The sequence below is a fragment of the Eurosta solidaginis genome, chromosome 3, assembly GCF_040869045.1.
Source record: "Eurosta solidaginis isolate ZX-2024a chromosome 3, ASM4086904v1, whole genome shotgun sequence".
Classification (NCBI taxonomy): Eukaryota; Metazoa; Arthropoda; class Insecta; order Diptera; family Tephritidae; genus Eurosta; species Eurosta solidaginis.
The window spans coordinates 269,196,780-269,213,416 of NC_090321.1; the positions used below are offsets into that span (position 1 = coordinate 269,196,780).

Consider the following 16,637-nt stretch of genomic DNA (forward strand, 5'->3'; position numbering starts at 1 on the left):
ACAATATGAATTGCGCTTTTGTTATCGCAATACAATGTTGTTGTTTTTGCATCGCGAGGAATAAGCTCAGATTCCAATCGGTTCAACCAAATCGTTTCTTGCATTGCACCCACTATTGACATAAGTTCTGCTTCTGTTGATGACAATGCAACGGTTCGCTGTCTATGCGTTGACCAAGATATAGCACCACCCTGCATAACGAACATGTAACCAGAAGTTGATCGACGCTGATCAAGATCTCCTGCCCAGTCAGCATCGCAAAATCCAACTAGACCTTCAGCAGATTTTTTGTACACGATGTCTTTGTTTATAGTTCCCTTCAAATATCGCATCACACGCTTCACTGCAAGCCAATGAGCTTTGCCGGGATTTTGTGTAAACCGACTCAGTAAATTGATCGCGAAGCTGATATCAGGTCGAGTGTTCTGTGCTGCGTACAACAGACAACCAATAGCCTCCATATATGGAACATTTTCCATCTCTTTCTTTGCTTCTTCAGTTTGTGGACACATTTCAATAGTTAGCTTCTGTGACAAATCAAGTGGCGTAGCAACGGCATTACAGTCATCCATTCCAAAACGTTTGAGCACACTGCAAATATATTCAGATTGATCAAGTTTTATTAGTTTTTTTACCTCATCTCTTTGAACTCGCATGCCCAATACGGATGACGCTGAACCCATGTCTTTCATTTTAAATCTGGAAGACAACTCGCTCTTAATACGCTGTGTAGCCTTTTTGTCATTGGAGAACACCAACACGTCGTCTACATAAATCGCTACGTAAATCATACTTTGATCTTTTACACAATAGTAGATACATTGATCGACTTCGCTCCGAACTAGTCCTAGACCGATGAGTACTGTATTCAATTTATCGTTCCAAACTTTGCTTGCTTGTTTCAAGCCGTATAGTGACTTTACCAAACGACATACTCTGCCTGAACCATCATCATAGCCTTCCGGTTGCTTCATGTATACTTCTTCACGAAGCTCACCATTTAAAAATGCTGTTACCGCATCTAATTGATGCACCGCCAAGTCATATTTCGCTGCCATGGCGAACAAGAATCGCAATGAGTTATACCTAACTACCGGTGAATATGTTTCCGAATAATCGACGCCTTGTTTCTGCGAGCAACCTTTCACAACGAGCCTTGCTTTATAACGAACAAGCTCACCAGCTGCATCACGTTTCACTTTGAATACCCATTTTGAACTTATTGCCTTTTTACCAGCAGGCAATTTCGTAAGCACCCAAGTGTTGTTTGACTTAAGAGAATCCATCTCCTCTTCCATGGCGCGCTTCCAGGCACTTGATTCTGCACTATACAACGCCTCTTCAACACTAACAGGGTCATCAGCATCAGACACCACTGTCAACAACAAATTTCTTTTCGTTTTGTTTGCAATACGCTCCGACCGACGAACTGGATGCAATTTATCATAATCGTCACTATGCATATTAACTGCTTCACTTTCATCAGGAGTATCGTAGTCACTGTCCGAGGATTTGTTGACATCTAACAATTCGCTCATATTATCCTCCTCTGAATTGTTAATGTTATAATCTTCCCTTGTATCAATAATATCAATAATCAAATTTGGCTCTGTATGTTTCGTTACGTCACATGAATTTTCTATAAATGTAACATCACGGCTCACAATAAACTTGTAATCAGATTTACGATAAAGCCGGTAAGCTTTTGACACAGCACAATATCCTACAAATATGCACTCATCTGATTTTGCATCAAGTTTTGAACGTTTTTGTTTCGGTATGTGAACCATCGCTGTACAACCAAATATTCGTAAATGCTTTAAATTAGGTTTAACACCTGACCATATTTCTTCTGGACTTCGATTATTACCTCTACATGGAATGCGGTTTACCAAATATGCTGCCGTGTTTGCAGCCTCTGCCCAGAATATATTTCTCAGGCCAGAATCTAATAACATACATCTAACACGTTCAATCAACGTTCGGTTCATACGCTCAGCCACCCCGTTCTGTTCGGGCGTGTAGGGAGCTATTTTTTGATGAACAATGCCACAATCACGCAAAAAATTTTCAAATGGTTCGTTGCAATATTCAGTGCCATTGTCTGTCCTCAGCACTTTTATTTTACGGCCACACTGTGTCTCTACTTCGCTTTTACATTCCTTAAATTTAGCAAACACATCTGACTTTCGTACAATCGGTATCGCAAATACCTTTCTTGAAAAATCATCAACAAATACAAGTAAAAATCTTGCACCACTGAACGATTTTGTGCTAATTGGACCAAGCACGTCAGAATGTATGATGTCTAACAAATTTTCTGCACGCGTACCAGCTGATTTGTTTATATTTCTGGTTTGTTTACCTTTACAGCATATAATACACCCTTTGTCACTTGTGCTGCTGTAATTAACGCCAAGCGTTGAATTCTGCACTCGTTTCATATTTTCCTTGCAAATGTGTGCCAGCCTACGATGCCAAAGCTCAAAGTTATCAACTGTAGTCATTGCTCTCCCAACTTTATTTTTAACGCAATCCAACTTGTATAAATCGTTGTCCGCAAATGCCTTTGCTATTAAATTGCCTTTCACATCGAAAATTTTACATACATTTTTTTCGAACACCACCTTTTTGTTTTGCTTAGTCATTTGTCGAACTGACAAAAGATTTGCACAAAGACTAGGAACATATTCAACATTTCGAACATTAGTTGGAATTTTCTGTTTGTTGACATTTAACAGTAGGCTAACATCTCCTACGCTGTTAACAGGAACTCGCTCACTGTTAGCTAAAATAACTTCGTTGTGTTCTGCTGCTCGAACTTTTGAAAGCAACTGTTGATCATTCGTCATATGCGACGTTGCGCCTGAGTCGACGTACCATACACACTCGCCACTCTGAGAGTGTAAACACGAATTCGCTAGCAAAGAATTTGAAAACATAGCTGTCTTGCTTTTACTTTCGTTCTCATTTGCTTTTTTCGACTGTATAGATTTACGACACTCTTTACGCATATGGCCTTCCTGACCACAATTAAAACAACGAAACTTTTTACGATTAGAATTTTTGTCATTCTTTTTCGGTTCGAAATTCTTCGAATACAAAGCGTTGTTGGTGGATTCCTTACTACAATCCAATTTGACGTCTTGCAACAACAAATTCTTTACGCTGTCGACGGTTAACTTCGATTTGGAATTTTCCACTGCCATAACAAGAGCTTGATACTCATTAGGCAACCCAGCTAGCAATAAAGATGCAATCAATTCATCACCGACATTTAAACCTGCACTTTGCAATTTTATTGAAGTCATGACCACTTCATTCACATAATCCTGTATGGTCTGGAACTGTTCGAGTTTTAACTGCACCAGCTTTTTCAAAAGCTCTACCTTGCGAGTTAAACCACTGTCCTCATACGCTGCCATTCTTTTGCCGTCTGTGCATTTGCTATGTGCGAGAAATTACTCGGCTCCACCATGAGCGTAATCTCCGCCAGCGCCCGTTCGTTTGTGTCACGATCTTTTTCCGATGCATTTTCAGACAAACCTGCTTCGGTCATTTTCCAACAACTTTTCAGCACCAAGTATGACTTTGCATTTCGCCGCCAAACATCAAAATTTTCCCGACCGCGAAGTTTTTCGAAAGGAAAACTGAGTGTGCCCGTCGCCATTTTAATTAAATTAATATATTTAACTTTAATTTTACTCTATGTGGATAGGCCCATAACCTGTTGTAATAGAGATTTGTACACGCAGTTTCAGAGTAAGATGGCGACTAACTTTATTCAGTATAATACGAACAGAGGTATAATGAAATAGTATGAAAAGAAAACTGATAATTAGAGTTGCCAGATTTATATTATTTAACAATATTATAAAGGAACAATCCGGTATCCGAGAAAGGCACTCTTGCGAGACGGCGTTAAATTACGTCATATCTAGCTGGAAGGAAGAGCTGAGCATAAAAAAAATATAGTAGCAGTTTTCATTGACCTGAAAAGAGCGTTCGAAACAATTGATAGGAATATAATGCTCGATAAACTACAAAAAATTGGTATTAGGGAAAATGAATTGCAGTGGTTTAGAAGCTTCTTATCAGACCGGAAACAAAGAACAACCATCGAGTCAGTAGTCTCATCCGAGGCACAAGTGGACATAGGTTTACCACAAAGGTCGGTATTAGCACCAATCCTGTTCAACATTTACATAAACGACATATCATCAGCACTGAAATATAGTAAAGTCAGGTTGTTTGCAGATGATGCGCTACTTGAAGTAAATGAAACGGACATTTCAATAGCAAGGAGCAAAATGCAAGAAGATTTGGACTCATTGTATAGATGGCTTTGCACTAATAAACTCAAGCTTAACGTTAACAAAACTAAGTTCATGGTTTTATCCAGGACGACCAATAGAGAATCACTTAATTTTGATCTAAAATAATGAATACGAGCATTGAGGATGTCAAAATATTTAAGTACTTAGGGATCCTGATTGACAATAAACTGAGGTTTACAGATAATATTGATTATATTGTTGCCAAAATGGGCAAAAAAATTGGATTTTGGAAGAGATCGTATAAACTTATTAGTAAGAAATATAAGTTGAAAGTTTATAGATCCATCATAGAACCGCACTTCTTATATTGCCCTACAATATTCTTTATTGCCAATGAAACACAAGTAGACAGGTTACAAATTATGCAAAACAAAGCTATGAGATTTATATTGAAAGTGAGGTACGACACTTCCATAAAGAGTATGCTTGATGCACTAAACTGGCTGAGCGTGAAACAGTTGATATTTTACCATAGTATGAAATTTGTATTTTATATCAAGCATGGTAAATTACCAGCCTACCTAAGTGAAAAACTTGTTTATGTGAATGAAACCCATTCTTACATAATCAGGGAAAATAAAAATTTTAGATTACCTCTTTTCAAAACAGAAATGGACAAGCAAAATATAATTTACAAAGGCCTGAAATGTTTAAATGAACTACCTAATCATGTTAAAAATTGTGAAAACCTAAACACCTTCAAAAAAAGTTTATTAGAATATTGCAAAACCCTTCCAATAAGATAAAATATTTTGTATCGGTATTTCATGTTACTGATCCTTGAGCGTACACGGCAATCCAAATAGACACAGAGGAACCTTATGCATCAGGTCAAATACATATATTGCTCGCAATCAAATTAGGAAAGAATTCCTGAAAATATCGTACCAGACAAACAGTTGGAGTGTTCATGTGAATCACGTATATTCCCGCAACTATGATGTATTGTAATTAATTGTGTTTACATAGGGGCTGGTACAGGGAGGATTGGAAACACCTCCTTTCCAACCGTCCGATAAGAGTGGCTTATTCTGCTGAGCTGCTGGCTTTTGGGTTGACCGGAATCAAATGCATTCCGACAGCATAAATTATAAAACTGGGTAATCATACGTCTTGGAGTAGGGCAGGATTGAGAACACGTCCTTCCAACCTCCCAATGATATGACTCCAAGACTCGCCCGTTGGGACCACCAGTTCCCGTGCTGATCGGAATCTCATGCATTCCGACACCCCAAACGCTAGAAATCCTATTATTATTAAAATGTATTTAAAAATTTGTAATAATCTAAGTTTTAGGCTTAAAACGCCGTAATAATAAATAAATAATAATAATAATAGGCCTAAACACCCGCGCAGTTAGTTCTGCTTACTCCAAACTGGAAAAAGAAGCGGTAAAGATGGGTTTGATGGTGAATGAGGACAAAACGAAGTACCTGCTGTCATCCAGCAAAGAGTTGGCGCATACGCGCCTTGGCACCCACGCTATTGTTGGCAGCCATAATTTCGAAATAGTAAAAGACTTCGTTTATTTGGTAACCAGCATCAACACTAGCAACAACATCAGCACTGAAATACATCGAAGAATCAATCTTGCCAATAAATGCTACTTTGGACTAGGTAGGCAATTGAAAAGTAAAGTCCTCTCTCGGCGAACGAAAATCGAACTCTACAAGTCACTTATCATACACGTCCTGCTATATGGGGCAGAAGCATGGACCATGACAACAGCAGATGAGATTTAATGATGAGCTGTACGAGCTATACGCAGACATCAACATAATCCGGCGAATTAAAACGCAGCGCCTGCGCTGGCTAGGCCATGTTATGCGAATGAAAGATGATGCTCCGGCCAAGAAAGTGTTTTTATCGGAACCCGCCTATGGAAGCAGAGGTAGAGGGCGGCCCCCACTCCTTTGGAAGGACCAGGTGGAAAACTATTTAAACTCCCTTGGTGTGACCAATTGGCGCCGGTTGGCAGAGCGAAGGAGCGACTGGCGTGCCTTGTTGGACGGCCATAACCGTTCAGACGGTTAAGCGCCAATTAAGTAAGTAAGTAATTCAATTATGCAAAATGGCCTTTATTAAAGTACTTCACAACCAATATCTTGCTTAAATCAAAATGACTTCATGATTGCGCAGCTTGCGCTCTTTTATACTCTTCGATTTCCTCGTTCGCATACTTCTAGGCGTTTCTTACTACTTATTTACCAGCTATAACTACAGATGCACATTTATAGGTTATCATATGCGCGTGTATATGTGAGTGATACTTCCACCGACGATTGCCTACTTTTGGGAGTATCTCAGATACATGCATATGTTTGTGTACATGTGTAGACATCATGATTGATTTGTTTATGTGCATACAAGTCACTGCTCAGTATCGGCTTAGAGTATTATTCCTTAGTGTTGCTAATATTCGTCACAATATCTTATCCGTCAACTGCCTGACAGGGTGTTCAATATTGCGGCGCATAGGGCCGGGTATCTTCAATCTTCTTCACGATAAAAAGTGATACAGAATGAGACAGCGATAGTCAATAAAAATCAGGTGATCCATTTTATTTGTAATTTTGACGTCTGTGCAAAAATTATCACACTTGTCTTATCCACAATGATCTTATTTGAAAACTTCATTAATTTAATTTTTTGTCATAAATAATAAAAAAAAATTTATTTTTTGCTGCAATATGAGTTGCTGAAACAAATAGCTGGGTATGGAATTGCTTTTTTAGATGCGAGGATGCCAAAAGTGTGAGCAGCAGATGGCCAACAGTAAATGCCCAACGTCTACCAATTTCAGAACTCATTAAAATTTTTTAAAAAGAAAACTATTCGAATAGTCGAATCTGTCACTAATCGAATGCAAACTACTAGTCGATGACATTATCAAGAGCTCTACTAAGCAGCTACGATCACGGATCGCAAACTATTTTCACTCAAGCGATAAGAATTAGGCTTTCCAACTATTTAATAAAAGATAATATACGAGCCGGACCCGTGCGCAACTTGCGCAACAAATATATAAGTCTCATATCAAATATCAACGGAAATGAGCTGTTCTATCAATCAAACATCTATAAACGTACATGCGCTTACGCTGCCATCTGGCGAGTGTTACCAACTGCCGGTAATGCAGTGTTTATTCTAATCAAATATTCACAATAGCGCCATAGTACAAATAGATTTCTTTGTGTGCTCACAATCGTTTATTTTTAAACGGTTTTATTTAGCTTGACTTGACAGGCTGGCTAGTTGGTAGGGTGGCTGGCACGGATTTTGTAAATGAAATTTAAGTAACTTCCCGATAAGCTACAAGCTAGAAACTTGGAATATAGTCAGAACCCGATCACAATACAATAATAAGAAAAAAATCGCCGCTAGGTTGCGCAAGGATCGAGATATTCCAAAAAATTGTATTTGTGGTCCGATTTGGCTCATATTTGGAACACGTAATTCATACAAGAATAGAAAGCGACCTCTAAAAGAAATCGCCGCTAGGTGGCGCAAGGATCGAGATATTCAAAAAAAATCTTATTTGTGGTCCGATTTGGCCCATATTTGGAACACATAATACATACAAGAATAGAAAGCGACGTATGAAAAAAAAATCGCCGCTAGGTGGTGCAAGGATCAAGATATTCCGAAAAAATTGTATTTGTGGTCCGATTTAATCCATATTTGGAACACATAATACATACATGAATAGAAAGCGACCTATGATGTCCGATTAGGCTCATATCTGTAACAAATATTACATGCTGTCGGGTAGAAGTGACATCAAAATATTTTGGAGTTGGAGGAGGGACAAGCATATGTGGCGCAGAGTCGAGTAAAGTCTTTGGAAGGATTATGTATTCAGGACTTAGATTATAACAAATTGTTAGGAAAGAGTCCTTGTAATAATGAGTCACTAAATGAACTGAATAGAATGAGAAATAATAGGCAATTAAATAAAGACTAAAAACTTGAAAATAAAATAATTAAAAAAAAAATGGTTAAGTTAAACGGTTTTATTGAAAACAATACCTACATGAAGTAATAATAATACTAAAAGCTAGCAAATAATTAGGTAGGTCCTAGGTACTAGTCATCACACTCCTCATCAATCTAGGGCGTTGATCAGACAAAAAATAAAAACGTTGGATGCGTCAAACTTCTATTGATAGTCATAAGTAAGACCAACTGAACCTTAATAAGGTTATGCCACGCCTCACATTTTTAGAAATTTCACGTGCCCAACGCTTTTATTTAATTGTCTGACCAACGCCCTATATTGATGAGGAGTGTGATGACTAGTACCTAGGACCTACCCAATTATTTTCTAGCTTTTAGTATTATTATTACTTCATGTAAGTATTGTTTTCAATAAAACCGTTTAACTAAAAATTTTTTTTAAATTATTTTATTACCAAATTATTTTTATAAAATATAGCGAAACAAAAACAATACGACTGATAATGCCCAAAGCACGCTTATAGCACGAATCCCCATCTTTACAACCAAAATTTTATTTATAGATTTTAATTCCAAATAAGAGCGAAAAAGGGTTCTGTACATAAAAACAGCAATTAGAAATAATATATAAGATTATGGATCTTGTGAGTACACGTTGTCCCTAATTCACATATTTCATTAATCCTATACACCATTTTGGAGCTATTGTTATTTTAAAAACGGCATTCGATCACGAATGATTCGGCCCCAGATGTTAGGCTGCAACTCCATGAGCGTTAGAACACATACGAACGCCAAATTTTTATTTTGTTCACTTCACACGCAATTTCTAGATGCTAAGCTTGGACACAATTACAAAGTCTGTAAAGTCTTAAAATGCACCAAAAATGGTGTAAAGCATAAATTGCTAATGCCTCTTTAACAAGTAATTCAGGACCAAATAACGACATAGAGACTTTTCAGAGGAGTTTTGATTAGTTGCATTTTGGAAAAGTGGGATTTTGATGTACTCTATAACAATATATCGTTAGCTTAATTCACAAAGGCCCTAATCAACAGACTTTTCGAAACTAAATTTTTCGCAGATTCTGGTATGACATACTAAAATACCCCTCCGTTAAAATTTTTATTTGTTAGAACCAATAACAAAGGAGATATGGCACTTTCAAAAAACCAAATTTCTGCATATAGTGAATGTAAAAAAATGTTTTTGCTTCTTCTGTAAAATTTTAAATTAGTTGGTCATGTCCTTTGTGAGTCAAGCTAGCGAATCGTTAATTGAAAGGATATAACATAAAAGTAAACAAGTAAGGAAGGCTAAGTTCGGGTGTAACCGAACATTACATACTCAGTTGAGAGCTGTGGAGACAAAGTAAGGGAAATCACCATGTTGTAAAAGGAACCTAGGGTAACCCTGGAATGTGTTTGTATGACATGTGTATCAAATGGAAGGTATTAAAGAGTATTTTAAGAGGAAGTGGCCATAGAACTATAGATGGACGCCATTTAAGGATATCGCCATAAAGGTGGACCAGGCCTGACTCGAGAATTTGTTTGTACGATATGGGTATCAAATGAAATGTGTTAATGATAATTTTAAAAGGGAGTGGGCCTAAGTTCTATAGGTGGACGTCTTTTCGAGATATCGCCATAAAGGTGGACCAGGGGTGACTCTAGAATTTATTTTGTACGATATGGGTATCAAATAAAAGGTATTAATGAGTATTTTAAAATAGCGTGGGCCTAAGTTCTATAGATGTACACCTTTTCGAGATATCGCCATAAACGTGGACCAGGGGTGACTCTAGAATTTGTTTGTACTATATGGGTATCAAACGAAAGGTGTTAATGAGTATTTTAAAAGGGAGTGGGCCTAAGTTCTATAGGTGGACGCATTTCGGAATATCGTTATAAAAGTGGACCTGGGTTGACTCTAGAATGCGTTTCTACAATATGGGTGTCAAACGAAAAGTGTAATAAGTGTTTTAAAAGGGAGTGGGCCTTTGTTCTATGGGTGGACGCCTTTTCGGGATATCGCCATACCCGTGGGCCAGGGGTGACTCTAGAATTTTTGTGTACGATATGGGTATTAAATGAAAGGTGTTAATGAGTATTTTAAAAGGGTGTGGGCCTTAGTTCTATAGTTGGACGCCTTTTCGAGATATCGCCATAAAGGTGGACCAGGGGTGAATCTAGAATTTGTTTGTACGATATAGTTATCAAATGAAAGCTGTTAATGAATATTTTAAAATGGCGTGGGCCTTAGTTTTATAGGTGGACGCCTTTTCGAGATATCGCCATAAAGGTGGACCAGGGGTTACTCTAGAATTTGTTTGTACGATATGGGTATCAAATGAAAGGTGTTAATGAGTATTTTAAAAGGGCGTGGGTCTTAGTTCTATAGGTGGACGCCTTTTCGAGATATCTCCATAAAGGTAGACAAGGGGTGACTCTAGAATTTGTTTGTACGATATGGGTATCAAATGAAAGGTGTTAATGAGTATTTTAAAAGGGAGTGGGCCTTAGTTCTATAGGTGGATGCCCTTTCGAGATATCGCCATAAAGGTGGGCCAGGGGTGACTCTAGAATTTTTGTGTACGATATGGGTATCAAATGAAAGGTGTTAATGAGTATTTTAAAAGGGTGTGGGCCTTAGTTCTATAGGTGGACGCCTTTTCGAGATATCGCCATAAAGGTGGACCAGGGGTGACTCTAGAATTTGTTTGTACGATATGGGTATCAAATGAAAGGTGTTAATAAGTATTTTAAAAGGGCGTGGGCCTTCGTTCTATAGGTGGACGCCTTTTCGAGATATCAACATGAAGGTGGACCAGGGGTTACTCTAGAATTTGTTTGTACGATATGGGTATCAAATGAAAGGTGTTAATGAGTATTTTAAAAGGGCGTGGGTCTTAGTTCTATAGGTGGACGCCTTTTCGAGATATCTCCATAAAGGTAGACAAGGGGTGACTCTAGAATTTGTTTGTACGATATGGGTATCAAATGAAAGGTGTTAATGAGTATTTTAAAAGGGAGTGGGCCTTAGTTCTATAGGTGGATGCCCTTTCGAGATATCGCCATAAAGGTGGGCCAGGGGTGACTCTAGAATTTTTGTGTACGATATGGGTATCAAATGAAAGGTGTTAATGAGTATTTTAAAAGGGTGTGGGCCTTAGTTCTATAGGTGGACGCCTTTTCGAGATATCGCCATAAAGGTGGACCAGGGGTGACTCTAGTATTTGTTTATACGATATGGGTATCAAATGAAAGGTGTTAATGAGTATTTTAAAAAGGCGTGGGCCTTAGTTCTATAGGTGGACGCCTTTTCGAGATATCAACATGAAGGTGGACCAGGGGTGACTCTAGAATTTGTTTGTACGATATGGATATCAAATGAAAGGTATTAATGAGGGTTTTAAAAGGGAGTGGCCCTTAGTTGTATATGTGAAGGCGTTTTCGAGATATCTACCAAAATGTGGACCAGGGGGATCCAGAACATCATCTGTCGGGTACCGCTAATTTATTTATATATGTAATACCACGTACAGTATTCCTTCCAAGATTCCAAGGGTTTTTGATTTCGCCCTGCAAAACTTTTTCATTTTCTTCTACTTAATATTTACCAAGTTTTTTTCCAAAGTTATATTTTGCGTCAATATACCAATACAATTACCATGTTTCATCCCTTTTTTCGTATTTGGTATATAATTATGGCATTTTTTTCATTATTATGGTAATTTTCGATATCGAAAAAGTGGGCGTGGTCATAGTCGGATTTCGGCCATTTTTTACACAAATACAAAGTGAGTTCAGATAAATACGTGAACTGAGTTTAGTAAAGATAAATCGATTTTTGCTCAAGTTATCGTGTTAACGGCCGATCGGAAGGATTATCGTCCTAGGAGCTAAGCCTCTACCAAATTTCACAAGGATTGGTTAATTTTTGTTCGACTTATGATATTAAAAGCATCCTAGACAAATTAAATGAAAAAGGGCGGAGCCACGCCCATTTTGAAATTTTCTTTTATTTTTGTATTTTGTTGCACCATATCCTTACTGGAGTTGAATGTTGGCATAATTTACTTATATGCTGTAAAGATATTAACTTTTCTTTTAAAATTTGAATTTAAAAAAATATTTTTTTTAAAAGTGGGCGTGGTCGTTCTCCGATTTTGCTAATTTTTATTAAGCAGACATAAAGTAATAAGAGTAACGTTCCTGCCAAATTTCATCATGATATCTTCAACGACTGCCAAATTACAGCTTGCAAAACTTCTAAATTACCTTCATTTAACAGTGGGCGGTGCCACGCCCATTGTCCAAAATTTTACTAGTTTTCTATTCTGCGTCATAAGCTCAACTCACCTACCAAGTTTCATCGCTTAATGCGTATTTGGTAATGAATTATCGCACTTTTTCGATTTTTCGAAATTTTCGATATCGAAAAAGTGGGCGTGGTTATTGTCCGATATCGTCCATTTTAAATAGCGATCTGAGATGAGTGCCCAGGAACCTACATACCAAATTTCATCATGATACCTCAAAATTTACTCAAGTTATCGTGTTAACGGACAGACGGACGGACGGACGGACATGGCTCAATCGAATTTTTTTTTCGATACTGATGATTTTGATATATGGAAGTCTATATCTATCTCGATTCCTTTATACCTGTACAACCAACCGTTATGCAATCAAAGTTAATATACTCTGTGAGCTCTGCTCAACTGAGTATAAAAAATCGGGGGACCTTTTATGTTACTCATACTCCCCGTGGTGTTACAAAATATTAAAATCTTTCAAATGTTTTTCTAGCATGCAGTTTTGTGGCACATTCAATAGTACGTAGGGTTAGGTTAGGTTGAACTGGCCGGTCCGGGAGGATGCCACATAGAGTGAATGAGTCCGTAGTGTTACCAGAAGTTTGTTGAACGAACAAACTCAAAGACTAGGCCCTATATATGTTATAAAATAACTCCGCTCTCTTGGCAAATACTACACATTTTCCAGTTTAAGTTCAGAAAATTACAATTCAAGTTCAGAAATTCCAATTTAAATTCAGAAATTTACAATTCAAATTCAGAAAATTAAAATTCAAGTTCAGAAATTCCAATTTAAATTCAAAAATTTCCAATTCAAGTTCAGAAAATTACAATTCAAGTTCAGAAATTCCAATTTAAATTCAGAAATTTACAATTCAACTTCAGAAATTTACAATTCAGGTTCAGAATTTTCAATTCAAATTCAGAAGATTACAATTCAAGTTCAGAAATTCCAATTTAAATTCAGAAATTTACAATCAAAATTCAGAAAATTACAATTCAAGTTCAGAAATTCCAATTAAAATTCAGAAATTTCCAATTCAAGTTCAGAAAATTACAATTCAAGTTCAGACATTCCAATTTAAATTCAGAAATTTACAATTCAAGTTCAGAATTTTCAATTCAAATTCAGAAAATTACAATTCAAGTTCAGAAAATCCAATTTAAATTCAGAAATGTACAATTCAAATTCAGAAAATTACAATTCAAGTTCAGAAATTCCAATTTAAATTCAGAAATTTCCAATTCAAGTTCAGAAAATTAAAATTCAAGTTCAGAAACTCCAATTTAAATTCAGAAATCAATTAAACTTCAGAAATTTACAATTCAAGTTTAGAATTTTCAATTCAAATTCAGAAAATTACAATTCAAGTTCAGAAATTCCAATTTAAATTCAGAAATTTACAATTCAAATTCAGAAAATTACAATTCAAGTTCAGAAATTCCAATTTAAATTCAGAAATTTCCAATTCAAGTTCAGAAAATTACAATTTAAACTCAGAAAATTGTAATTCAAGTTCAGAAAATTACAATTCAAGTTGAGAATTTTCAATTCAAGTTCAGAAAGTTTGTCAGGTATTTTTTTCTTTCATCCAATGGAAATAAATGTATGTAAGATGGTATCTGTGTGTTAAGGAAGCACTGGACTTCTCAAACCATTTAAATCAATTTTGCGAGATAGCGAAGAAAAAACCCTTTCACAACCATTGGTCTGCACTGAGTATGACAGCGGTGATGACGAAGATATGACCACTGAAACAGTCAACTGAGCGTCCACACTCCCAGAAGTAACGTATAGGTGTCTGCATAGATTTTGGCGCCATATGTCAAAATATCTCAACTTATCCGCCATCATCATCATTCATCATGAATTGGCGCTTAATCGCGATTTTGGCAGTTTCGTAACAAATCATGCCAGCTTTACCTGTTTCGCGGTAACTGACGGCGATTGGGAGCACCATGAGAGGTTAAGTCTTCCTCCACCTTCGCAACTCTGTGGAGGTCTCTCCCTTTCACTGCTTCCAAACTGCGTTTTTGACTGAAGTACTTTCTTGGTCGTAGCGTCATCATGCACTTGTTGGAAAGAATTATCCTCCATTGGATTTCAAGGTTCGGGATGTACACACCTTGAAGAAAACTTGGGGTACAATATACCCAAGCCACCATTTTGGCAACATGGTCAACGAAGCATCAACACTTCCGCAAGTAACATATAAGTATAAAATTAATTAATTAAAATAACTTTTGATAATTGACACCCTACTTATAAATTTCTGAATTCGAACTGTAATTTTCTGAACTTGAAATGTAATTTTCTGAACTTGAATTGTAATTTTCTGAAATTGAATTGTAATTTTCTGAACTTGAAATGAAAATTCTGAACTTGAATTGTAATTTTCTGAACATGAATTGTAATTTTCTGAATTTAAATTGGAAATTCTGAACTTGAATTGTAATTTCGGAACTTGAATTGGAAAGTCTGAACTTGAATTTTAATTTCTGAACTTGAATTGTAATATTCTGAATTTAAATTGGAAATTCTGAACTTGAATTGTAATTTTCTTAACTTGAATTGAAATTTTCTGAACTTGAATTGTAAATTTCTGAACTTAAACTGGAAAAAGTGTAGAAACTGTGTAGAACCTATGCCACTTGCTGCTTCTAGATCTGATCTGATCTAGATCACTCTTAATAGCTGGAGTCTTCGCTTGGCAAGCGCAGGGCACGAGCACAAAACGTGCACGATCATTTCCTCCGCCAACTCGCACTTCTACATCTGCTATCACTTACCAGGCCTAATTTAAAGGCTTGTGAGGCCAGAAAACGGTATACAGTCCGAATACAGGAGTAGCTTTGTTAGTCTTAGGTTGTAAGACCTATACATGATCTTCGACACTTTCAATAGGAGTAATCACTACAAATTTTTTAAAGAGTCCCGTTTTTTAAATTTGTATCCAAATCAAATGTAAGGATGAAATTGCATTTATCATTTCGGAAAAAAAATGTCAAAAATCAGACGCAACCGCTTGCTATTCATAATTTTAACTGTTGTCCGATCTGGCATGCTATTATTTATCTTATTTTGATAAATTTTCTTACCTCTAGCATTTCTGTAATTTTCGAGATGATCGCATCCTGTTTAACAGCGTTGATATTCTTAGTGACAACAGAGTCCTGATGTTTTTGCTTCTCATACCAATGTACCATCTCTTCGTTTTTATCCCAGATATACGCCTGGAACGTGGAAAAAAGTTGTTACAAAAAAATTAGATATTGCGACGAATATTCACATCACTAAGTGATACTAGCATCCCTAATCCGATACTAAGCAGCAACTTGTATGTACGTAAACAAATCAATCATTATTTACACATGTACATACAAGGCAACAGAGAGATACTCACCATCAGCCGAAGTAGTACTCACATATACACACGCGTATGGCTATGCGAGACTATAAACTACAAATATACATGTACATTAGAGCAGGTCAAATTGTACGGGTGACAAAGACTTTAGGTGGACATCCAGTTTCTGAATCTATGGGTCATACTGAGTAATATTGTCCATGGGACCATAGGTCTGAAATGGATTTCGAGCCTACCTAATTTTGTTAGAAAATTTTATATCCCAGTCCGAATCCGAATTTGACATTTATTTTCATGTATTTTATTTGTGACAGCCGCTATTCGGATTGGGATATAAAATTTTCTAACAAAATTAGGGAGACTCGAAATTTATTTCAGACCCATGGTCCCAATATTACTCAGTATGACACATAGAGTCAGAAACTGCATGTGCCTTTTCAACAATAAATTTGACCCACCCTAATGTACATATATGGCTGGCAACCAAGCATGAAGTTCGCGAAGTTACTAGACTTTAGGAGAAACGGGTGAACGAGGCAACAGAGAGTATAAAAGCAGCGAAAGCTAAGTAATTAGTAATCAGTTTGATTTAAGCACGCTATTGGTTGTGAAGTAGAAGTGTTATTGTGAAGTACTTTCGAAGTAGTCTAATA

At 36.8% G+C, this 16,637-nt stretch overlaps 1 protein-coding gene across 4 annotated transcripts in view; it reads right to left on the reverse strand.

Moving 5' to 3' along the window:
* Window positions 1–16,637, reverse strand: part of ACC (acetyl-CoA carboxylase) — a 156,103-nt gene that overhangs the window by 11,094 nt on the left and 128,372 nt on the right. For all 4 annotated transcript variants that reach the window (XM_067776428.1, XM_067776426.1, XM_067776425.1 and 1 more), the window contains one exon: window positions 15,716–15,850. In XM_067776428.1, coding sequence (XP_067632529.1) covers window positions 15,716–15,850 — 135 coding nt within the window. The remainder of the gene's footprint in view (window positions 1–15,715; window positions 15,851–16,637) is intronic.